This window comes from Quercus suber, unplaced genomic scaffold, assembly GCF_002906115.3.
Source record: "Quercus suber isolate HL8 unplaced genomic scaffold, Cork oak 2.0 scaffold_62, whole genome shotgun sequence".
In the NCBI taxonomy this organism is placed as follows: Eukaryota; Viridiplantae; Streptophyta; class Magnoliopsida; order Fagales; family Fagaceae; genus Quercus; species Quercus suber.
This window is the reverse complement of record NW_027069527.1, coordinates 1041317-1065868: the sequence shown is the minus strand read 5'-3', so window position 1 is coordinate 1065868 and position 24552 is coordinate 1041317. Positions and strand designations below refer to the sequence as shown.

The following is a 24552-nucleotide window of genomic DNA, read 5'->3' as shown; positions in this document are numbered from 1 at the left end:
CCCTTGGGATTGACCCCATCATCCATGATTGAGCAGGATGGGAAAAATCTAGCTTTGAACACTTTGTAAAACAGGGAGTCCCAGTTGTGAAGAAGCCTCCAAACCTGCTTACCAAGGAGAGCAAGGTTGAAATTTTCAATATCACAGAACCCCAAGCCACCTTGGCATTTCGGGAGGCAAAGTTTATTCCAAGCCAACCAGTGTGTTTTGCGTTGATCACCACGATAGCCCCATCAGAACTTGCGAATGAGAGACTCAATGTCTTTGCACAAGCCTTGAGGTAACTTGAAGCAATTCATAGTGAAGGTTGGCATAGCTTGCAAGATAGATTTGATCAAGACTTCCCTGCCTGCTTGAGAGAGCAACTTCTCTTTCCAGCCTTGAACTTTCTGCCAAATCCGCTCACGGATGTAACTAAAACTTTGCTTCTTCCCTCTACCCACAAAGGATGGAACACCGAGGTATTTCTCAATCTGGTGAGAAACTGACACTCCTATTCTGCTTTTAATAGAATTTTGGACTTGCTGGCTCGTGTTGGAGCTGAAAAATAGTTGGGTTTTCTCGCGATTGATTCGCTGCCCCGATGCCCTTTCATACTTCGCTAGCAATTCTAGGATAGTGTTGCATTCATGGCTGTTTGCTTTACAGAACAACAAACTGTCGTCCGCAAAAAATAAGTGAGTCACTTTAGGGCCCGCACGGCACAGGGAGATGCCTGAAATGGACCCATTATCCGCCGCTTGTTGGATAATGGAATGTAAGCCTTCTGCGCACAAAAGAAACAGGTAAGGTGACAACGGGTCCCCCTGTCGGAGACCCCGTTGGGGATGGATAGAGCCGTGGGGAGCCCCATTCAATAAAACAGAGAAGGAAACAGTACTTGGACGATTCATTAAACATGCAACTTAGAAACCATATTAGAACATGTGTCCATAACTTTTATAAAATGACAAAGTATATGAAATGAAAAAAAAAAAAGGCAAAGAAAGAATGGAGAGAATCAACGTGATTCATTCTTAGAACCATACATTCACAATAGGAAGTCATTTTTTTTTAGAATCACAATAGAAAGCCCTTGGTAACCACATTTTTACCATTAAACTCTACATATTAGACTAATCTGGGGTCACAATATTTGTAATACAAGTAGGGTTAAGGTTTTTTTTAATGCGTTTGACATCATTTTATTTATTTATTTTTCCTAAAGGTGGATCATTCTTAGAAGCATACATCCACAATAAGAAGTCATTTTTTTAGAATCACAATAACCACATTTTTAGTATTAAACTCTATATATTAGACTAATCTAGGGTCACAATATTTGTAATAGAAGTAGGATTAAGATTTTTTTTTATTGCATTTGACACCAATTTATTTAGTTTTTTTTGCTGAAAGTGTGTTAAAGATTAATACATGAACTTTAAAATAGTAAAAAAAAAAATTAAAAAAAAAGTTGCAAATAAAAGTTAAAAACTAGTAAAAAAAAGTTGGACCCAAATAAATAATAATTACACTAAACTGGAATGAGAGCCTTTAGGGTAAATTGTTAATAAATTATTTTAAAAAACTTTTAATACAACTTTTATGAAAAATATAAAAAAATTAATTAATTTTTTCTTTTCTCATAATAAAAAAAAGAAATCCTAAGCCGTCGGTTAACTCTTCCTTAAATTATATTATAATTTAAATGGACAACACACTAGATCCTGGTCAAACGCCTTCATAATTCGCCATAATAAAACCTTTTTGTAACGAAACGTAGATAAACCGCCCCGGAAACAATTTAAAGAGGCGAAATTTAAAAGTTGTAAAGACGAAAACCAGCGTCGACGCATTATATATACACACACACAAATAAATCAAATCAGAAATGGAATTAGAAAAAAATGAATTTCCATATATATAAAGTGGAGAGGCAGACAAAAAAAACCCCTCCTGCACGCTGCACCTGTTTGCGTGAGTACACCTACTTTGTGTTTTGCAGATATCAAAATCAAAATCAAAATCAAAAGCAAAATCAACCAAAGTCACCACCAACAAACAACGCAAGTCGAAGAAAAAAGAAGCACAAGTAGAAGGAAAACCCCTTTCTCTCCTCTTCTCCTTTTCTTTCTTTTCCTTTCCACCCAATCAATCACTTACTTCACAGACTTCTCTTTCCTCGATTCTAGGGTAACCTTTTTCTTCAACAAGCTTGAAAGAGAGAGAGAGAGAGAGAGAGAGAGAGAGATTTTTTTTTTTTTACTTTTTTTTTCTTTGTGAATTGGGCGAGTCGACTCAGTGGAACATGTACTTCTCGGGCGATCCGTCGACTCGGAAGCGAGTCGATTTGGGAGGTCGGAGTTCGAAGGAAAGAGATAGACAGAAGCTTCTGGAACAGACCAGATTGGAGCGGAACCGCCGATTGTGGTTGCGCCAGCAAAACTCTGCTGCCCTCAAAATTCAGGTTCGCTATTTTGCTTTTCTGCTTTTGCTTTTGCTTGCTCTTGCTTTCGATCTTCAAATTTAGAGTCTCGGTTTTGTTTGCAAATTGATTCTGGTTTTTGAGACTGTGTGAAGTACTATTAGGTAATCGATTTCAGATGCTCGCATTGCTGAAATTATCTTCGTGCTTTTACGTGTGCTTACTTGATCTTCGAATTTAGTTGTTTTATCGCAAATTTGTTCTGATTTTTAGCTAAGGAACATAATTTGGTAGAGGCCATGTGGTATTCGGTAATAGGATTTTGAGACTTAATTTTAATGCTTCTTGTTGCGCTTTGCTCTTCAAATTTAGTCGATTTCTCACGAATTGATTATACTTGTTACTTAGGGAACTGAAAACTATTTGGTAGTGGATTTGAGAATTAATTTTAATGCTTAAAGTTACATTGAAATGGATTTTTTTTCGTGCTTTTACATGTGCTTATTTGATCTTCAAATTTAGTTGTTTTATCGCAAATTGGTCTTGGTTTTTAGAGTAAGGAGCTGGAAATTTGGTACAGGCAGTGTGGATTTCGAGACTTAATTAGAATGCTTTTGTTGCTGCATTTTTTTTTCCCATACTTTAACGTGTGCTTCAATCTTCTAATTTATTAATTTTGTCGTAAATTGTTTATACTTGTTAAGTAAGGAATTGAAAATTAGGTAGGGGGTGTGTGATATTTGGTAATGGATTTGAGACACAATGCTGTAATGACACATTTGTTTATGCTTTTATGTGCGGTACTATGAACTTCAAGTTTAGTTGTTTTATCGCAAATTGAGTCTCGTTTTCAGGGTAAGGAGCTGAAAATCTGGTTGTGGCTATGTGAAAAGGGCAAGGTGTTATTAGGTTAATGCTTAAAATGACACATTTGGTTCATGCTTTTACCCGTGTTTCTTTGATCTTCAATTTTAGTTGTTTGTCATTGCAAATTGATTCTGGTTTTTAGCATAAGGAGCTGAAAATTCGGTAGAGACCATGTGGAAAGGGTGTGTAATATTCGGCAATGGATTTGAGACTCAAGGCTTACAGTGCCATATTTGGTTCATTCTTTTATGTGTGCTTCAATCTTCGAACTTAGTTGTTTTGTTGCAAATTATATATACTTGTTAGCATAAGGAATTGAAAGTTTGCTTGTTACCGTATGAAGGGGTGCGTGACATTAGGCAATGGATTTGAAAGTTAATTTTAATGCATATATTGTGGCATTTTTAGTGTAATTTTTTATATCAAGTCTTGGAATTGGAAATGCAATGAATTGAATTGACAGTTTTGAAGTTTGTTGTTAGACTAAATTGTGGTTTCCACTGGGACACTATGTAGTCCATACTTTATGAATTTCGATGCCCTAGATGAGCGGATGATGTGGAAGAGAGAGAGAGAGAGAGAGAGAGAGAGAGAGAGAGAGGCTTGGTTATCAAAGAGTTGATAATAACTAATTTTTAATGTAACAACATTGTGACTGGGAATTGGATTCTTTGATGACCTCATGGATACCATTTATGGTATGGTTATTAGGGGGATTGGGGAGGATAAGATGTGTTGGAAACCAGATCAGAAAAAGGGCTTCAAGGTTAGTACTTTCTACCATCTTCTGGGTGCCTCTCCAAGCATCAATCTTTCCCTTGGAAAATCATTTGGAGATCAAAGGCCCTATTGAGAGTAGCCTTTTTTGTATGGACTGTTGCTTTGAGTAAGATTTTGACAATTGACAACTTAAGGTCGAGGAAAATAAGGATTACAGATTGGTGTTAAATTTGCAAATGTAATGGTGAATCTATCGATCACCTTTTGCTACACTGCTCTATTGCTTTAGACTTATGGTCCATGATATTGGGTTTGTTTGGAGTTCAGTGGGTGATGCCAAAATTTGTTTTAGAGCTTTTGGCCTGTTGGTAAGGTTGATGTGTTCGTCACCGGAATAGTCATATTTGGATGATCATCCCCCTTTGCTTGATGTGGTGCATTTGGAGGGAAAGGAATAGCAGGAGTTTCGAAGACACCGAGAATTCTATGCTTGATCTCAAGTTATTCTTTTTTAGAACCTTATTGGATTGGTTGTCATCCATGAGGAACTCTTCTTTATTTTCTATTGTTGATTTACTAGATTTATGTAACTTTTGTAACTGATTGTTTACCCCAGTATATTTCTTGTATACTTGGGTGACTCATTTTTTATGATTTATACAATTTTACTACTTATAAAAATAAATGTAACAACATTGGGACATATTTAAGGGTAAATTATTTTCAGATTAGTTTCACTAGATGGAGTGGTTGGATAATAATATTATTATATTTTTTATAAGTAAAACTAGAAGCAATTTTGTAATAATAATAATAATATTATTATTAAAATTAAGTCCTTATTATGCTAGGAATGGAATGTGATATGATCTGAAGATGTTGACTGAGTGTTCACATTGTTTTGATGGAAGTGCAAGGGAACGTAATAAAAATTAAACATTACCTGGAAAATCTAAATGTAATATGTGTGTAAGTAATGAGATGGTGTGAAAATAGAGATAACACATTGTCAAATGCTGATCATAATTGATTTGTGAAAAAAGAGGAAAAATGAAAATTATAGGTCATAGCTAGCAATAGTAGTGCTGTCAAACTCTTTCATCTATTGTAAACATTGTTTATATATGTATGAGCATATATTATGTTATTTAATTATTGGGCCTCTCTCTCTCTTTTTTTTTTGATAGGTAAACAGAAACTTATATTAAAGGGGGGGAAAAAAAAAGAAAAGTACAAAGAAGTTCATGATGATGAACAATAACACAACACAACACAACAACAACATAGCACAACACTACACAGCACAGCACAGCACAACACAGCACAACACACCACAACACAAATGCTAAGAGAAGTTAGGAAACTAAGCTAAGAGAAGGCATAAACTCAGAGAGAGAAGAACACTCAGTGAAACCCCAGCAACGAGACCACTCCATTAGACTGCGTTGGCATAAAATCTTTAACTCCTCCAACGTTTTCTCTTTATCTTCAAAAGAACAACGATTTTGCTCCAACCACACAGTCCACATTAAGCACCCTGGAACCAAGTTCCAAATTTCCGAATTATGCTTCCCAGGCCACTGATGCCAGCTAGATAACAAACCCGCCACCGAACCTGGCATAACCCAATGAACACCAAATGCCTGAATCATGAAAGCCCATAGGGAATGAGTAACAGGACAATGAAGAAGAAGGTGGTCTATTGACTCCCCATCACAGCAACACATACAACACCAATTAGCCAAAGGGCGACCTTTAAGCATTAGGTTATCCAGAGTGAGGATCCGACCATGAGCAGCAGTCCACATAAAGAATGCCACGCGTTTAGGAATCTTAGGTTTCCAAACACCCTTCCAAGGAAATAAAGAATTCAAGGCACCCCGAATCTCATGGTAGTAAGACTGGGTGTCGAACTTTCCATCCCCTTTAAGCCGCCAGGGAAGAGAATCCCTCCTATCACCCCGAGGGATACGAGGATGGATAAGCTGAAACAGAGAATAAGAAGCAGCCAACTCCCAATCTTCAAACGCTCTATAAAACCTTAAATTCCACACTCTAACAGTACTCCCTTCTGGAGTCCACAAAACCTCAGAGATGCAAGCATCTTTGACCGCTGAACATGCATAAAGCTCAGGATAGCGATCTTTTAAAGAATTCTCACCAACCCACCTATCATGCCAAAATCGGATGCAAGAACCATCTCCCACCTCAAAGGACAGATGCTTAGAAAAGCTCTCCCTCCCTTCATTAATGCTTCTCCAAAGACCACACCCATGAGCCCTCCTACAGACTTTAGTGCACCACCCCCCTTGACCCTCACCATATTTAATGGAGATAACTCTCCGCCAGAGATGGGTAGTTTCATGGCCAAATCTCCACAGCCACTTCCCTAAGAGAGCTTGATTGAAAGACACCACACTTCTTATCCCCAAACCACCTCTCTCAATGGAAGAACACACCTTATCCCAAGCCACCAACGGAAACTTGAAACTCCCCTCAGAAGACCCCCACAAAAAATTTCTCTGAATACTTTCCAATCTAGCCGCCACAGCTTTAGGAATAGTAAAAAGAGATAAAAAGTACGAGACTAGAGAGAGTGCTCTTTAATAGCATGAGTCTACCACCTTTAGATAAATAGAGCTGCTTCCACCCAGATAGCTTCTTCTCCATTTTCTCCAAAATAGGATTCCATATTGCAGCTGTCTTTAAAGAAGTTCCCAACGGCATCCGCAAATATTTCATAGGCAACCTGCCCACTCTACATTGAAGAATATTAGCCAGAGCATCTATATTATTCACCTCCCTTACGGGAACGATCTCACTTTTCCCGATATTGACCTTCAGCCCCGTAAAAGACTGAAAACAAGACATCGCCAACCTAATGGACAACAATTGCTCCCTGGAGGCATCACAAAATAAGATAGTGTCATCAGCAAATAATAGATGAGCATTATAGAAAAGGAAAAAAGAAAAAAAGAAAAGTTAAAAAGTATTTTTTTGTTATATTTGGTCTGGCCAATAATGCTCCAAGTAGATTTGTGCACCATAAACCTACTAATCATTCTGTTGAATAAAATTAGTAGGGCTAAGGTTCCCACAAAAGTAGTTTTTTCATGTGGACATCCAGTAGAGGAATGATTCTTACAATGGACGATCTTTAAAAAAGAATTTTTGTATAGTAGAGTGGTGTTGCATGTGCAAGAAGAGTACGGAGTCCATATATTCCTTTATCCTTCATTGGGATTTTGCATTATGCTCTATGGTTGGTAGTAATTTGTTTGTTCGGTATTCATTGGTTTTTGGTTAAGAAGGGTTTCAAATTGTTGGCTTGTTGGAAAGGGGGTTTTGGAAGACATCGTAGTGTTGGTATCTAGGGTTTCAAATTGTTTTTCTTCCCCCTCTTTCGCTTTCTTGTGTACACAACTAGTGTATTGGGATTGCTTTTTACCTTTAATAAATTTATTTACTTGTCCAAAAAAAAAAAAAAAAAAAACTGTGCATCATGTGGACTATTTGGAGAGAGCGCAACAATTGTACATGTGAAGGGATAAAAAGATCTCCTTTGGAGTTAAAATGTTTTTCTTACGCTCTATGTATGATTGGATGATTGATTTAAGTGGTCACTTTTTTTTTCCCTTTCTAATTTAGTGGAATTTCTGGATTTATGTAACTTTAGACAATTTTGTAGCAACTCTGGTGCACTTCCTGTGTACATGGGTTGCAATGTTTATCATTTCAGTAAAAAAATTTCTGTTATATACATATAAAAAAAAGCGTTGAAGGTGTAGCATCTAGATTGCTTAATAAGAGTGTACACTATTATCGGAACCTTTTTATTTTCTAAAAACAATGTCAATTATTTTAAAGAAGTGTGTAATAAAACATAGCATCCACATATTACTTATAAAAAAAAAAAATAGCATCCATATACTTGTTAATGAAAATCAGATTGGACCATCTAGATCCATTTTGAGTGGAGTTATTATTTCACGTGTCAAAATACACATGATATTCCTATCTTGTAATTTATTTTGGGTTTTGTTTTTGGATTTGAGCCTTAGACTTTTATGATTTAGTCATGTCTAACATTTATAGGATGAATTTTATTGGATGCTCGTGCAAATATGAAATCATTAACTGATATTTGCTCACTTATCTGGTGAAATAGCTAGGCACTGTGCAATACCTTTTCAATAGTTGAGATAAAAAATTAAAAGGTTAACTTTTAATCTCAGCCTTTGGATTCAAAAGGTTAAAAGTAAAAAAGTAAATGTTGAAAATTTTTGTGAATGATTTAGGGGTATTGTATGGTGCAATAGCCCTAGCTATGGCAATTTGCACTGGATCCAAATCCCACTTGTTGTATAATAATCTAGTTAGTAGTTTACGTTATAATTCTGATATAAAGAGCATGCAGCTATTGGCTTTACTGAGGTTGTTCTCTATGCGGGCAATGAAAATAAGTTTCATAAATCTCTTGCAATGTGTTGACTGATTACTAACTGCAGAAATGCTTCAGAGGGAGAAGGGCAGTAAAAGCTGAACATTTTAAGGTGCGAGTGCAGTTCTGTGGAACCTATGGGAATTGCTGCCAAAATGTAGACAGGTAGCAGTGTTAGATCCTTGTTGACGTTACAAATTTGTTTAATTGCTTCTTTGCTTGTAGTTTCCCCTAATATATATTTGGTAGTATGTTGTGCAATGGCTTTGCTTGAACCGTGCATCTTCTTTATATTGAATGAATTCTTCCACTTGATCAATCAGGCATTGTTTTAGCCCGGATTCAGAGTTCCTTCGCCAGTTACTCTTTTTCTTTAATGCACGAAAGGCTGGTGATTTTGCAATTCTTGTGGAGACATGCCGATTACTTGTGCAATTCATTCGAGATAGTGGTAAGTTTCATCAGTGTGCCTTCTCAAAGATTTGTCTTTTGTACAAGTTGTTTGAGTAATTTTTGTTATGCAATAAACTTTAGTGTGATAAAAGGGATGATTTGTACATATTTTTGAAAAAAAGGACAACACGCATACTGATGCAGTTCTCCACTTTGTATATCATGATATTGAAGCATGTGATTGGTTTTTGCTCTTCGTTGTATGTCTGAAATGTGATCTGATAATGTTAACAGTATCTGATTGGAATCTTTGCTGCTTCAGCATGTGTCACTTTGCTGCTTAGAATCTTTGTTTGATGGTTTTAATAATATCTGATCATGCAACAGGGGACACCGTGAGCCTCTTTGCAGGCAGGGATTATTCTTCTAATCATGCTTTGGTGGACTACAGAGTGAAGCAGCTTGCATATGCTTGTGTTGAGGCCGTGCATCAGAATAGGTTGGCTATATTGACTCTCCTCCCCACTCCCGCAAAATTTGCTGAGATTCAGTTCTTTAAAATGCAAGAGTTTATTGCATCTTTATGTGTGAGCTTGTTATGTTCACTTATTATATATGGCTGGCATCAAAATTTTCATATACTTTTTATATGAAATCACCATTGTCAGTCATTCATCCTAAGCGTTAACTGGAGTCATTTTATTCTGCACACCACAGTATGGTTTCTTTACAAGCAAAATAATGGTTCTTGAATGTTGTCTTTCTTCAATCCCCTTCTGTATCTAAGAGCTACAGTGCTACACAGGCTTTATACTTTTAGAAGGGAGCTATATCTGTATTTAGATACATATAAGATACAATACTCCTCATATAGTATTTGATACGTTTTTCATAAATATTTACAATATTTAAACTTATTAGTCTTAACTTTTGAAAGGTATCTGATTCTTGTTGGATACACAATGGGAATCCAATACTCAGTAAGTATCAGATAGGCCTTGGCATAAGGTTATGAAGCTCTTTGGTATAGAATAAAAAAGTACACGACTGAAAACAACTAAGGGTGTGCCCTATGTTTTGACTAACACATAATTAAGAATAGTTACATGACCAAACTATAACAAAATAACCAATGGTTACGTACCAGTCTAACAAAAAATTGTTCAGATGTGAGAAAAGATTTATTTTTCAGTGAATCCATGCGTTACTGTGTCCTGCTAGTTTTTTTTTCTTGTATAACGTATCTGTATTTTATCATTTCCTTTTATGTCTTTTTTAATCTAAGAGTATAATGGAGTTATTGGATAGACAATACTTTTTAAATTAATAACTTTTAATTTTTTCTTCCTTTGTTTGTGTTGCTGTTAAATGCAAGTGTTGCTTATTTGTTTTGTTGGACAGGAATCAATTGAAGGAGCAACTATTAATGAAACCCGAGGAATCTAGCGTCTCAATGACTCTCTTGTTGGAAGCGGTAGTTTCATTGATAGATCCAAAACTTCCATGGGTTTGTAACATAGTTGGCTATCTTTTGCAAAGAAAGACATTCAGTCTGTTTAGGGAGATTGCTCTTACATGGAAGGTATGTTTTTATCAGCATCTTTTTCTTCATTTTTTTTTCCTGGTTTTCTTCTAGTTTAGTTTATAATATAGAAGGCATTTCTTATATGTGAGGCTCTCCCCCCTAATTTGCTTCTTTGTCCCCAAATCTTTGGTGTTAAGGAGTGTGTTCTTTGTAATCATGGTGTTAAGGTGTGTATCCTAACACTGCAAGTTCTAATGATCGTCAAAGTATGTTGAAAGCCATTATATTTGACTTTTTTTACCTGACACCCTAAGATTATTGTTAGGGGCCTTTCATTAGCCTTATTGAGTATGTTTCCAAAATGGATATGCTGTTCAGTCATACATAAGTCCCAAATTTTTTGAAGTTGGCTATGGTTTCTCAACAGATTTGTCAGGATTGGCCACATGTATTCTTTTCCCCCAATCTATTCTATCTGAAATTATAGTTTCTGCTACTTCCTTAATTGACATGTCATTTTTAACTACAACTATGTTGTTTTTGGTCTTCCTCTACCTTTTTTCGTTCCCTCAACTTGAATCAACTCACTCTTTCTTATGGGTGCATTAGTCGCCCTCCTCTGAATATGACCAAACCATCTTAAGCGACTTTCCCTCATCATTTTATCAATAGGGAGCACCTATCTTTAAGACAATTTCCTCATTTTGAATCCTATTATTTTGTGTATTTCTATATATCCATCTTAACATTCTCATTTCAGCTATACTTATTTTATGAATATGTTGCTTCTTAACAATCCAACAATTAGTTCATAGAGCATAGCTAATCTATAACAATCTTATAAAATTTTCCCGTTAACTTTAGACCTTGGCATTGGATAAATTATTGGAATTGTTTCTAATTTTGTGAAATTTTATATTAGGAGATTAAATTTCAGGCTGGGATGCTAGAACCAAATCTATCTACAGTTCTAATCTGGTTTTTTGTGGGTATGAGCAAATGTTTGCTTTTGTTTGAATTCCAAGTAACTGATAAGAGTGAATGGAAGTTTGAGATGAAAGTCATTTGAACAATTTCGCTAATATTTCTTTTCTTTTGAGTTGGAAAATTGGATATACTGTGGGATCTCTCCTTTTGTTAATAGTATACTTCTTCTTCTTCTTCTTCTTCTTCTTCTTCTTCTTTTTATTTATTTTTATATATATTTTATAATTTTTAATTTTATAAATGTATTATTTATTTATTTATTTATTTAAAATAATAATCATTTTTAAATTTAAAAAATGGCATGCTCCCCAGATCATGTCCTTTAATTCCTATTTTCTTTGGTGAGGATAAGGATTATTAATGCCATAAATCCAAACATGGTTTGTTAGACTATTCATTGGTTAAGACATATGGTGTCATATAAGTTATTTCTGATACTTCTTTGAGTTCACATATAAGTTGTTTCTAGTTTTAGTATCTAGAGGTGTGAGTTTGCATTTAAGTTTCATGGACATGGTTTTATGGTATAATCAAGTTTGTAAGATGGGAAATGGTTGGATTTGTTGGATGTCTTTACTCCTTTAAAGTCTAAACCAAGCATTTAAGTGTTACTTTTTTCAAAGTAAAATTATTAGAGTAATATTTAAGGTTGTTTCAGACATAATGTTTTTTCTGTGCATAATGATGGTACGAAATTTAGCCTGCCTGATGCTACATCATAGGCTCATTGGGAATGTAAATAATTGTAACTGTATAAATATTAAATGACCACAATGATGCAAATTGTCAGGTTTTATTTTCTTGGAGCTGCCGACTACAGTGACTGCAGTTTATTTGTTTTTAAATGAGTAAAACAAGTATGTAACTCAATGACAAATTTCTTATGGACAAGTTAAAGATTATTTAGTTCTATTGGTAAGCTACTTGATGTTTGCTAACAAAGGATATTTCTGAGTTCCCGGTTGCTTGATTGATTTTTGGTAGGTTCTACTTCACATAACGTATTAACTATTGATCTTAGAATGTGATTTCTTCTACCGTCAATTTAACAGGCATCACTATGGCTAAGAAAGAAAGATATGAAGCTGAAAGAAGAATAAATAGGCACTAAAAGATTTGATTGATACTATAAGGCCTTCAGTTTTATAGTGATTCCATTTCCCCTTCTTACTGGCTGGAGCAAAGATAGAATTAAACTAAACTTTTATTCTATATATCAATGAACTTGATCTGAAGGTTTCTGGACATTATATAGTATATTAGAACCATAAAAATCAAAATCAAGGAATATGAGAAGACAAATTTAGTCATGTTGATATCTAGCTATGTTATTGTTCTCTCTCTCTCTATTGTTTTGCTTCTCATTGCTGGAATGTATGTCACTAGTATCAATCATCTTCTCATGATTGGTTTAACTTGTCCAGTGATCTTGTTTCCAGAGATTGTTCTTTTTATTCTATATTGGTCTTTCCATAATGCATTCACATATACTGTGCTTGAAAGTATCTTTGTATGCTCTGCAGGAAAGTACAAAGACTGCTGCTTCCAATGGGAAAGTGTCGTCGTTGGAGCATGTGCTTGCCCTTGTAATTCCTCACATTGGTCGGAAGCCATGCACTTGTCCAAATATTGATCCACAATGGAGTTTTTCATCCCAGATTCTTACAATTCCTTTCTTATGGAAGTTTTTCCCATACTTGAAAGAGGTAGCAATTTTTTCGATCGCCCTCTTGTGGGGACTTAATAGTTATTGTTTTTAACTTCATTTGGTACTTAGTGGAGGTGCAAAGTACTCAAGAGCCCCTGGGTTTTTTTTAATAAAGTCCGCTCTAATAGATTCTGCTTAATGTAACAAATTGTAGATTTTCCTGGTTTATTTCCTACTTATGCTGCAGGACTGCTGGGTGGTCTTCATCTATATATATATATATATTGGGAATTACTTTTTTCCTGTTAATTATTGTCTTGTCTTCTGATCTAACTCAAGTGATCTTTTGCCATCTAGGTTTTTGCAACAAGGGGCCTAAGCCAACATTACCTTCATCAGATGGCATTTTGTGTGCAAAATTGTGCTAATGTACTTCCTAATGATATATCCCCTGAATATCCTGGTTATGCCTGTCTTCTTGGAAATATTTTAGAAACTGCTGGAGTTGCTTTATCTCAGCCTAACTGCTCATTTGAAATGGTAAGCAACTGTTACAAATTATGATTAGATTTCCATCTGTTGTTCTTCATTATGCTTTAAATTCTTCGGTACTTCATTAAGAATGAAAATGGTTGAGAATTTGTGGGTATGCTTTCATTTTATATTTATTTTCCTTTAAAGGATTGGATTCCTTAGATTTATTAGGTTTTGGAACAAGTAAGGCTGTTCTTTGACATGATCAAGTTGTGCAGTGATTCTGTTAGGTTTTGAAGCTAATTTGATTTATCTTGTTTAACTTGATCAGGCTGTAGACCTTGCTGCTGTTACAACGTTTTTGTTAGAGGAACTTCCTTCCATGAAGTCATCTAGTAGAGAGAGCAAAGAAAGTATGGCTCTTTCTTATTATATGCTTGAGTCTCTCTCCCTCTCTCCATCCTCACTCTCTTGAATTCATGACTTGATACTTGCTACAAGTTTTCAAGTCAGAAAGCTATTATGTAATCTGGTTATTTTCCCTTTTTCTAATTGTTATTTGCTTTGTATATTATTTCTTTTTGTTCATTTTTTTTTTTATTTTTTATTTTTTTTTCTGTTTTATTGACAAATTGAATTTGGTAATACAACTTGTGTAAGTGTAATCGTGGTACCTGCCAAGAGTCTTGTAGCTCAACTAGTTGGCACCTCTTGATGTTTCCAATGGAGACATCCAGGGTCCAAAACCCCCCACCCACCCCCTAACTGTCGAATTATCAAAAAGTGTAATCGTTTTAACTTTTATCCTTTTCTTTCAAAAACTTGATTGAAATATTTATGTTTGCTTCAGGTCCCATGCTGGTTGACGATGATATGATTATAGATGATGAAGTAACAGAAGTAATTTTGAATAGGGATTTGGAACAACAGATATGCAATGCTATAGATCCCCGCTTTCTTCTACAACTGGTATTGCCTTCTTGACACTTCATATTAGTCTTCAAAGTGAAAATTTTATATTAATAAAAATCTCTTCTTAATTGTAATAAAACTTGGAATTCTGTGCTGTCTGGTGCAGACAAATTTGTTATTTGGAGGAATTTCACTTGCCAGTAATTCACACGATGGACCAGATGATAAAGAGGTGGCAGCTGTTGGTGCAGCTTGTGCTTTTCTACATGTCACTTTCAACACTTTACCTCTTGAACGAATCATGACTGTACTAGCTTACAGAACTGAGCTCGTTTCCGTGCTTTGGAATTTTATGAAGCGGTGCCATGAGAATCAGAAATGGTCATCTTTGTCACAGCAGTTATCATATCTATCAGGAGATTCTCCTGGTTGGCTGCTACCCTTGGCTGTGTTCTGTCCAGTGTACAAGTAAGAGGCCTTGTTCAATTCTGGTAGTTCCTTGTAATACAGTATTTTATGGATGTGCAGTTATCTATCTATTCTTACTCTTGTTTTTGTATTGTATTTGATGTTGAATTGACTTCTAGCTGTTTCTGAGGTTGATATAAGTTGAATTAACCTGTCTAACTCCTCTTGGTTAACCAGGCACATGCTTACAATAGTTGATAATGAGGAGTTCTATGAGCAGGAGAAGCCACTGTCTTTGAAGGATATTAGATGTCTTATCATTATTCTAAGACAGGTAATGTTGGAAAATTTGCATCTTAAGGCACATTTGGAAATGTGAAGAACTTTATAAACTTGTTCCTGAAAGACACTTTTTGGATGTCTGGATACTTTTGAAATCCATATCCTTTGGCCAGACGGTGCCATTGGTGTATGGATCAGCAATTATAGAACTGTGATTGGTTGTCTTTTATTGGTATGATAACCATGATCCGTAGTAGTGTGTAGGCCACCTACCACCTATTTGTTTAACAGCTATAACTGGTAATATTAGATTGTCATCATTTCAATTGACATTGTTGTAATACGCACTATGCCATTTTCTGCAGGCCCTATGGCAGCTTTTATGGGTAAATCCTACAACCCCATCAAATTCCATGAAATTTGCCACGAAGACCTCTTCCAATAAGAGGCATACTGAGGAATTCATTCAAGAAAGGGTTGGCATTGTGGCATCTGAGCTCCTCTCACAGGTATATTTAAGCATGGGTTCTTGAATATCTGTGATGTTATTTGGTAAATCATATTTCCTACTTAGAAGTCATCATATGTTGTTTTTTTAGGCTTTCGATTATTTGTCATTATGGGTTATGGGTACTATATTTTTCTTCATTATTGCTAAGGATTTTTAAGTTGTGTTGAACCAAAATTATGACATAGATAATATTGGGCTCTGTTTTGCTTTTGCACTTCTAATTTATTGTATAAACTATTGTCATAGTTGCAAGATTGGAACAACAGACGGCAGTTTACATCCCCCAGTGACTTCCATGCTGATGGTGTTAATGAATTCTTTATTTCTCAGGTGATAGATTCTCTCTTGCATCTTGACACTTCTAGAACAATAATCTATGGTTCTGGTTTTCAAACCTTTTCTTCTTGTTTTTATATTTTTTTTGCCAGGCTGTAATGGAAAATACACGAGCAAATGACATATTGAAGCAAGCTCCTTTCTTGGTACCATTTACGAGCAGGGTTAAAATATTCAATGTATGTGGTTAACTGTTTATACTCAGTTTCAAGATGGGAGTGTCATTAATTGTGAATGATAGAATTGACTGTGTGTGTAAACAATAGTTGTTTTTTGGATTTCCCTTATTAGATAAATAATTATTATTTTTAAAGTCAAGTGACTGAACTAATTCTGAATTGCTTTTTATTTTTATTTTTTAAAATGTCTGTAACTATTTTCTTTCAATCCATTTATCAGTCTCAGTTAACAGCAGTCCGGCAAAGACATGGGTCTAATTCTGTTTTTAGTAGAAATCGATTCAGAATACGAAGGGATCATATACTGGAAGATGCCTATAATCAGATGAGTGCATTGTCTGAAGAGGATCTTCGAGGGGTGGTAAGTCCCTTTTTGTCTTTATGTCTATAACATATTCACACTTGCTATCTGTAGTTCTAAAAATAATTCTATGCATCTTTGTTGTGTCATAGAAAGACAACTATATGTTTGCTGTTATTTAGTACCAGACTAATTATGGTGGGCTGTTTATTTACAGATTCGTGTAACATTTGTCAATGAATTTGGAGTTGAGGAAGCTGGCATCGATGGTGGTGGAATTTTCAAGGATTTCATGGAGAATATCACTCGAGCAGCTTTTGATGTCCAGTATGGTTTATTTAAGGTTGTATTTAAGTGCCCTATATGAGTCAATAACTCTAACATTGAGATATTTTTGGTGGTTAGTAAAAGATGTGGCACCCACCAGTAACAGTTTTTCTTGCAGGAAACATATTTTCCCAAAATGTTGCCTTGCATCATGAGAAAGTTGAGATCGGGTTACCTCAAAGTTTTCTTGTAAACCAAAAATGGAGTCTAAAGGAAGCATTAGTTGTTTCTGGAGATATTTTAAGAAAATACATGTAGGTCAAAGTTCAGTTGCTAACTCCCCAAGTCACACAAAACCTTATAGAACATTTCAACTTTTTTATCTAGTCGCACAACAAATTGAGAGTTTGGCAAATTACAGTGAATAGTACTTTAAAGCTCAGGGTTTATAAAGCATGCACAGTAAATTATAGAGTTTTATTCTTAAAAGCTCAAGATTTGAGCTTTTTCTAAAACTACAGAAAAGCTTCATGGGTCTTAGAGCCCTTTTCCCCACTTTTACACACCCCTTTTCCTCCAAAAAAAGCACTTTAGAGTCTTTAAAGCTCTTTAATGCACAACCATATAAGCCCACAATCTGGGAGGCATTCATCTTAAATAAATGCGCCATTTTGATTCTACAGCTAGTCCTGATGGCCAACTTTAAGAATTTGCAGTCCAAATACTTATTAATGTCTACTGATTTTTCCTCATTGTAAATATGTGCCTTGTGTTCTACTGATCCTCTGCTTGGATTTTATATCCAGGAAACAACCGATCACTTGCTCTACCCTAATCCTGGATCGGGAATGATACATGAACAGCATCTCCAATTTTTCCATTTTCTTGGGACTCTTCTTGCAAAGGTAAGATATGTGTTCCCTTGCTAGGGCATTCTTTCTGTCATATGTTAGGGACCTGCATTTGGTTGGCTGAGACTTGAAGAGCATCCAATGCTGTTGGTTTCTTTACCCATATGCCATACCAGGAACCCAAGTATTGACTAAAGAATAGATAAATAAAGGCAACTTGCCTAGTTATCCCTTTTCATCGAGGAAGGCAATTTATGAGAAGCAGTTTGGTCAGAAAGAAACGATGAAGCATGCAAATGACATGACTAACATGAATTGATTTTTTTATTATCAGTTAAGGTGACTGTATCTGCTGCTTCTGAGCAGCTGTAAAATGCTATTGGGATAGGCTGCTCAATCAGCTTACTTTAATACTCCGATATAAAGTTATTTAAATTTTGGATGATTTTAATTTGTCTTTGTGCTAATTTAATTCCTTCTATGCTTTCTGATGCGACCTAATGTAGCTCTTGTCCTTGTAGGCTATGTTTGAAGGCATTCTTGTTGATATACCATTTGCAACATTTTTCTTGAGCAAATTAAAGCAGAAGTAAGGTTTCAGAATGACTTCCTGCTTTATTCATTTCAATAGCTTGTTTGCTTTTTCATTTTTTTTCCTCTGAATTATTTATGGCTATAGTTGAATCATGTTACAATCTGCACCTGAAATGGGCAAATCAAAGTTACTTAAGCATACCAAAGTTTGTGCGAAAACATAGTATACTGGGGAAAAAGACTGGAGTTTTTAAAAGCTGGATCATATCTGCTGCAGATGTGGGTATATACCGATTGAAAAAATATGATAGGGTTCACTTTTTTGTATTGAAGATTCATGAGAAACGACAAAAATGTATTAATTTATAGCCAATATTTTTAGGGTTACTTCACCTTATAGTTGATCTGAAGCCTTTACTATTTCACTTTTGGAGATGACAATTGGGTTAATCAGATTTGGGCCCACTTTTTCCCCAACACCCATTATCGCACTTCTGCTCCTGCTTTTTTTGAATTTGCTATTGTGTCACACGTTCATTTATCACCTGTGAGATTGTTATACACCTGACTGGTTATTTTCTTTTTTTGACATCTATGGATTTATGTACAAGTAATTATTATTATTATTTTTTTTTGAATTTTATTGTTTATGATCCCCAAAAAATTGTATTTGACCACACATTTTCTGCCATCATTATGATCACACAAGGGGGGAGAGAGAGAGAGAGAGAGAGAGATTCTATCTCGTTATTGTATACAAAATGAATGAACTGATGAATGTGACATGCTATACTTGCTGTGGATTGCCAATGCCATTAAGTAATTCTGGAGATTTAGTAGCTGTATTATATGTAATTAGTAGCACTCCTAGTATTGGAGTTGAATAAATTGTGGGAAATGTCTAACATTTTCACATTTCTCTTCGTTGATTTTTTTTCATGATGAATCATATTTAATGTTTTCCCTGCAGTATCATATCTGACATGTACTTTTTTCTTTTTGAATAGGTATAATTATTTGAATGACTTGCCATCATTGGACCCAGAATTGTATCGCCATCTTATTTTCTTGAAGGTAATGTTTTTCTGTCTTCCCTTCATATTTTCATGTCTTATGCTATGTTAAATTTGGCTGACAGGCCTACATATTTTTTCATATCGTCATTCATGTCTCTGTTACAACATGGCAAAACTATACCAGATCTGACCAACTGCCCATCCTACCTCCGCTCAAATCAAAACCAGCATCAGCATTTATAGCATAAAGCAACTTTGTTTCCAGTTGCTCTTTGCTGTAAAAAAAGCATGTCATCAAAGAATGAATAATCTTCAATAGAAAGTGACACAAGAAATTAGAGACAACAATTGACAAGAACAAATAACGAGGCAAAGTAAACAGTACAGAAATTTTTTCTTTAAAAAGAAATATCTATTCTTAGGCTGATTATGAATTTAGATATTTGGATACACTTGCGTTGGGCCTCCTTTCAGTAGGAAAGGAAGTGCTAATGAAGGCATGTAGGTCCTTAAGTGAGAAAAAAAAAATCAATGCCAAAACTGGTCCAAATGATCAGATGATCAGAGTTTTCTGGCAAGATGTGGCAAGTGGTAGACATCCACAAAAGAGAGTGAAAGTTTAGAAGATTTTAGAAACTTTATATGTCATATTCCTAACTGCATGTGTATCTTCCAAAAATAAAGGACTTTGTCAAACCCTCCATGAAACCATGGGTTACGCTTATGTCATTCACAAACAAGTACATAATTAAACAACATAATATTTCTTAGATTAATATATTGGGATGATTGCACTTATCAAAGAAGGCTGACTTACAACCTATTTCTGGTGAGGTTATAAATTGTGCTCTTGAAAGTACCATATGGATATAGTACAACACTCTTTCTTTTTCATTTGTTTTACTTTGATTGTTATCTTCTAGTAATATGGCAGGATCTTTAGAATATATATGACTACATAAGTGCTTGAGGTTGAACCCATAACTCCAAATCTTGTTTGTGGGAGAGAAGACACTATATGGTCCCAAGAAAAACTCATTGCATTTCCAGAAAGGAAGTTAGGACTGGGACAAACCTTCTATATGGTGGAAGCTTTAGAAGATTCATACAAGTAGCTGATGTTGGTAACCGGTCGAGAGCCTCCTCAGAAGCATTACCAGCAGCCCTAAAATAAGAGAGGCAAACAAACGGTCAAACTAGAGAGATGGAGAGCGAGAGAGAGAGAAAGAGGTGGGGAAAAGATTTGACGGACACTCTCAAAGCCATTCGGCTACTATCAAATACCATAATTTTTTTGATAATTCTATAGTCACAATGGAAGTGGGGGATTTGAACACTCGATGCCTCCACTGGAAACACCAAGAGGTGCCAACCAATTGAGCTGCAGGGCTCTTGACAAGATCAAATATTATAATTCCCCTTATCAAATTAAAATCGGTCAAACAATTACCTTTGTATGCAAAATAAAGGCTCAAGATATTTGAATCCAAGGAGGGGTCCTCGTGAGCACCCAGTCACAAACCTGAAAAAACTCCAATCTAGTAAATCATCCTTTTAATCTGCATTTTTTTAAAAGCTAACAAAATACATAAAATTAAAGCAGCCTACATAAATAAACAGAATGGATGCTATGGTAGATTATATAACTCACTTCAAGAATTTCTTTTGATTTTCCAATGAAAAGCTTTTGAGGACTTCCCAGAACATCTCTATGACATAATGCTCCTGCTTGAACAATAAAAATTTAGTTATTGCAATTGGAAAGCATAAGAAACAAAATTTTGGTTTCGTAAAATGGGCTAAATGTCATCTTGTTATCATGCCATGTAAAACTTATGCATCATAAATATCTACATTAAATTGTATGCTTCATTGGAATGAAACCCAGAAATACGATCACGCAATTTGGGATAAAAACTCTAGTAATTCAAAATGCCAGAGAGCACTCTTCTTTATGCCCTTGAGAAAGTACATGCAGCCCAGTTGCTATTTTAATGACAAAAAAAGAGCGGAAGGCAGTATCTATGTAGTGATCACTACATTCATCTTGGGCAAGAACCATCTAGGAGAATACATATAAACAATCCAGTAACTACAAAGACACTACAACGAACACAACAAAATATAAATCCATACATATACTTAAAGCCACTTTGTTGAGTACATCAATAAAAAGATAAAATTAAAATGGAATCTTACTTTATGATAGCCACCTGCATAATTAGTGTGCAATCGTAGATCATCAACATCCAAGCTTTCAAGTGAACCTGAAATCAGAAGCTGGAAAAAAAAAAAAAAGTGTCAAAGTGGGATGTAAAGATCAATATGATACGTTAAATTTCTAAAAGAAAGGAAAATAAATTGTCACATTGCAAGTTGCAACATCATGCACTTGCCCTCAAGTGACAAATATGATGCTATTATATTTTCACCCTCCACCTTGCTCTTACAAGGGGAGGAAGTGCAATTTGAATCAGAGCTCAAGTGCATTGCTATTATAGGTGATAAAGTTTTGTAATTCATATTAAGTGCTCAAACACAAAGTAACAANTATGGGTGAAATCACTGTATTTTTTTATTGGACTGTTTCACTATTTACGAGCAAGACAAGACTTTCTGTGGTTGCTCTAATACAATGGATTTTCCGGCAAAAGAAGAAAAACAAAAGAAAGCAAAGCAAGTTAATGGTCCAGAAAAAACATTGTACCTGAAGCTGCAGGCTTCACAATGATAACCACATCCAAATATCTTAATTCACAGATCAACCATTAGGACCATTAATTAATTTTTTTTAAATGATGTGCAACTTTACATTTATTATCTGTTACGTATTTATGTTGTAATGCATTCACCATGAATCTTCTGATGTATAGATCCCTTCAAAAGCAATTCCCGGCTAGAAGTAAATAATATGATGACAGTTTCATGCAACAAAGCATAACTTATGAAGATAGAGTGGACAACAGTACCTGCAGTTCATGCTCATTAAACATGTCAATCCAATCTTTCTGTATAAGTTGCTGAAAACCCCTCAAGAAATGAGAACTTTGTTGACGTATCTGAAAGCAATATTATTAATCATGTCATAACAATATAAAAGAAGATACAGTCTGGGATGAAACTTGAACAAATGAAGAGGATTACACTACCTGAAAATTCAAACGGTGATTGGCTACAAGATGAATAAATGTAATAACGTTCTCATTAGTAACACGCAAGTTTCTTCCTCCTGGAAGTAGGTCATCTTCTGTTTGCTCTCCATATTCATTATTGACAATAACAAAATACAGTTCCAACTCTGAAATGTCACCTTCATAATGCTGTCACAATAAATGAGCAAAGAGAAAGAGTGCTTCTGGTTAGAATAACCAGTGAGAGTGTGAAAGGATGCCCTATGGAAATATAAATATCCCTTCTAATTTTCCTTATCAAGCAAAGAAGGGCCCACTCCCTCTCCCCTCCATTTTTTTTTTAAAAGGGAAGAAAATGGAGGTACATGATCATCTGCATGCAACACTAATCTAAATATCATTTGAGTGAAAATAAAGGGTAAAAAGAATTAGTAATCAGGCATTGGCCTTTTAATTATAAACATAGTGGGGCAAACACAAAAGTAAAGACTAAAGATTTTAAAAGTCAACAATAAGTAAAAGGGTCCCAACTTCCAAAACTTGTAAAGAATGCCATTGACTTCCCTGTAGCAATGATCCAAGTATGGATATCACATAACCCACCGCAAGTGCCTTATCGATTTTACAAGAAAAGAGATGATGCAGACCATAAACTAAATAAGCACAGGTCATACATGAAATTGGTCATGATATAAGAATCATTCTTTTCTTCTAGCTGATTATAGCAGCCTTGCTCTTTGTCTAAGATTAGACTAAAGGTAACAAACCAGGCATCTCTAAAACCATGAATGATTGACCCACATGACAACTATGCCAAATGTATGTCAAGTGGAGGAAAACTGTCGGTAGACAGTCTGTAACTCTGATCTGTGTTATCGGTTTTATGTTTCTGCATTCCTGGAAGTGTCAAGGACCTTCAGAAGTTCCTAGAAGACTACAAAGATCGAAAGGCAGAGTGTAGGCTGATTAAACTGGCATGTAAATGATATTCTGGCCAGCCTGCTTATTTAAGTTCAAAATGTACATAAGTGATATCTATAAAATAGATCGGCATTGTGTAGTGCGGGCATGCAGGACTAGTTGGTCTTATGAATGTGATCTTTTTGTAGACTAATTTTTTTTAAAAGGTCTCTTATATGTTTGTGTAAATGAGAAGGGATGACCACGACAATCAAAAGAAAAAAACAAAAAGAAAAAATAAAAAAGAATAAAAAAAAGGAGGTGATGACCACATGTAAGCAGGTCTTTGTAGAAAATTCAGTGCTTAGGCAGTTTTCTAATTTTTCCACAATTTTTTTTTGTCCCTACCTTGCATATATATGATGTGTTGTAAATTAGAGGAATGAAGGAGTCTCATATTTCTAATATGCTCAGTTGCTCGCATTGTAAACTGATTTAATAACTATTATTGTGGCATAATAATGATTTTTATTGCGTCTTTTTGTTGGTTGAGCCACCTGGGAAACAAATTTCGAGAACATATTATTTGTATTAATGTTTTTTCTTCTGTGTGAAATCTTTGTTATGAAATTTTGAATGATGTCCTCTCTTTCTGCTTCATCTGTTTCACTTATTGGCCTCCAGAAAGACTATTACACTACGCTACATTATAAGCTTATAATAAGTAGGAGATAATTTGAAGCTATTAAAAAAAAAGGTAGCTATGTATTATTACATTGGCATTTTAGCTAAAGAGTATGTTTTATATGGTTGCTTTTTAATAGTTTTACCGTGATCTGTAGCAACATTCCAAGACGTGTTTACTTTGTTCTTTTAATGGGAAAATTTGGGTTCTAATTTTGTGAAGATAGTATCTCTCTAAACTAATTTGGAAAAAAACTCTTCAAACTCCTTATGTATTTTTGTATTGAGTGTGAATTTTGAAAATCTAATCGTATATTTTTATTATATCCTTAATGCTTACAAAATTTCAAGAAAATCAAATATCAATTGTTATATCATCAGACAAATGTAAAAATTTCAAATTTTTGTGCTTTAAAATTGTATATAAAAAATAAGTTTATTGATTGAATATTAAATAAAATTCAATTTGAATGAAATTTGATATACATGTTAAGAACATAAGGGGCATTAAATTCAATGGTTAAATATTTAAAATTCACACTTAAAAATGAAATATATGAGAAGTTTGGAACTTTTCTCCAAACTAGTTTTGTGAGAAATTTTTTCCTCATTTCTACTTATTTTTATTTTAAAGGAGTGAAAAAAAAAAAAAATTATGAGAGCTGATTACTTGTTAATATTGATATTATTATTAGGTTTATTGTTATTATTACGCTTGTTTCGTATTGTTTTTTACTTTATTGCATTTGCCTCAGCAAAAAGGTGACTAAAATCTTGCTAG

At 34.8% G+C, this 24552-nt stretch overlaps 2 protein-coding genes across 2 annotated transcripts; one reads left to right on the top strand and one right to left on the bottom strand.

Annotated features, from left to right (window-relative positions):
• Positions 1 to 1940: 1940 nt before the first annotated feature.
• On the top strand, positions 1941 to 19180 carry LOC112022332 (E3 ubiquitin-protein ligase UPL6). Its single transcript, XM_024054897.2, has 19 exons — positions 1941 to 2446; positions 8500 to 8597; positions 8756 to 8883; positions 9213 to 9324; positions 10227 to 10407; positions 12861 to 13043; positions 13343 to 13525; positions 13791 to 13872; positions 14310 to 14428; positions 14538 to 14839; positions 15017 to 15113; positions 15427 to 15570; positions 15819 to 15902; positions 16001 to 16087; positions 16308 to 16448; positions 16606 to 16731; positions 17462 to 17560; positions 18028 to 18095; positions 19048 to 19180. Exons 1-19 carry the CDS (start codon positions 2288 to 2290, stop codon positions 19163 to 19165), a joined length of 2511 nt encoding a protein of 836 aa, XP_023910665.2. The 5' UTR covers positions 1941 to 2287; the 3' UTR covers positions 19166 to 19180.
• Positions 19181 to 19231: 51 nt separating this feature from the next.
• Positions 19232 to 22401, bottom strand: LOC136067193 (E3 ubiquitin-protein ligase UPL6-like). Its single transcript, XM_065772711.1, has 7 exons — positions 22206 to 22401; positions 22026 to 22115; positions 21256 to 21336; positions 20708 to 20781; positions 20507 to 20578; positions 20132 to 20221; positions 19232 to 19331 (listed from the first exon to the last, which is right to left on the bottom strand). Exons 2-7 carry the CDS (start codon positions 22047 to 22049, stop codon positions 19232 to 19234), a joined length of 441 nt encoding a protein of 146 aa, XP_065628783.1. The 5' UTR covers positions 22050 to 22115; positions 22206 to 22401.
• Positions 22402 to 24552: the final 2151 nt, after the last annotated feature.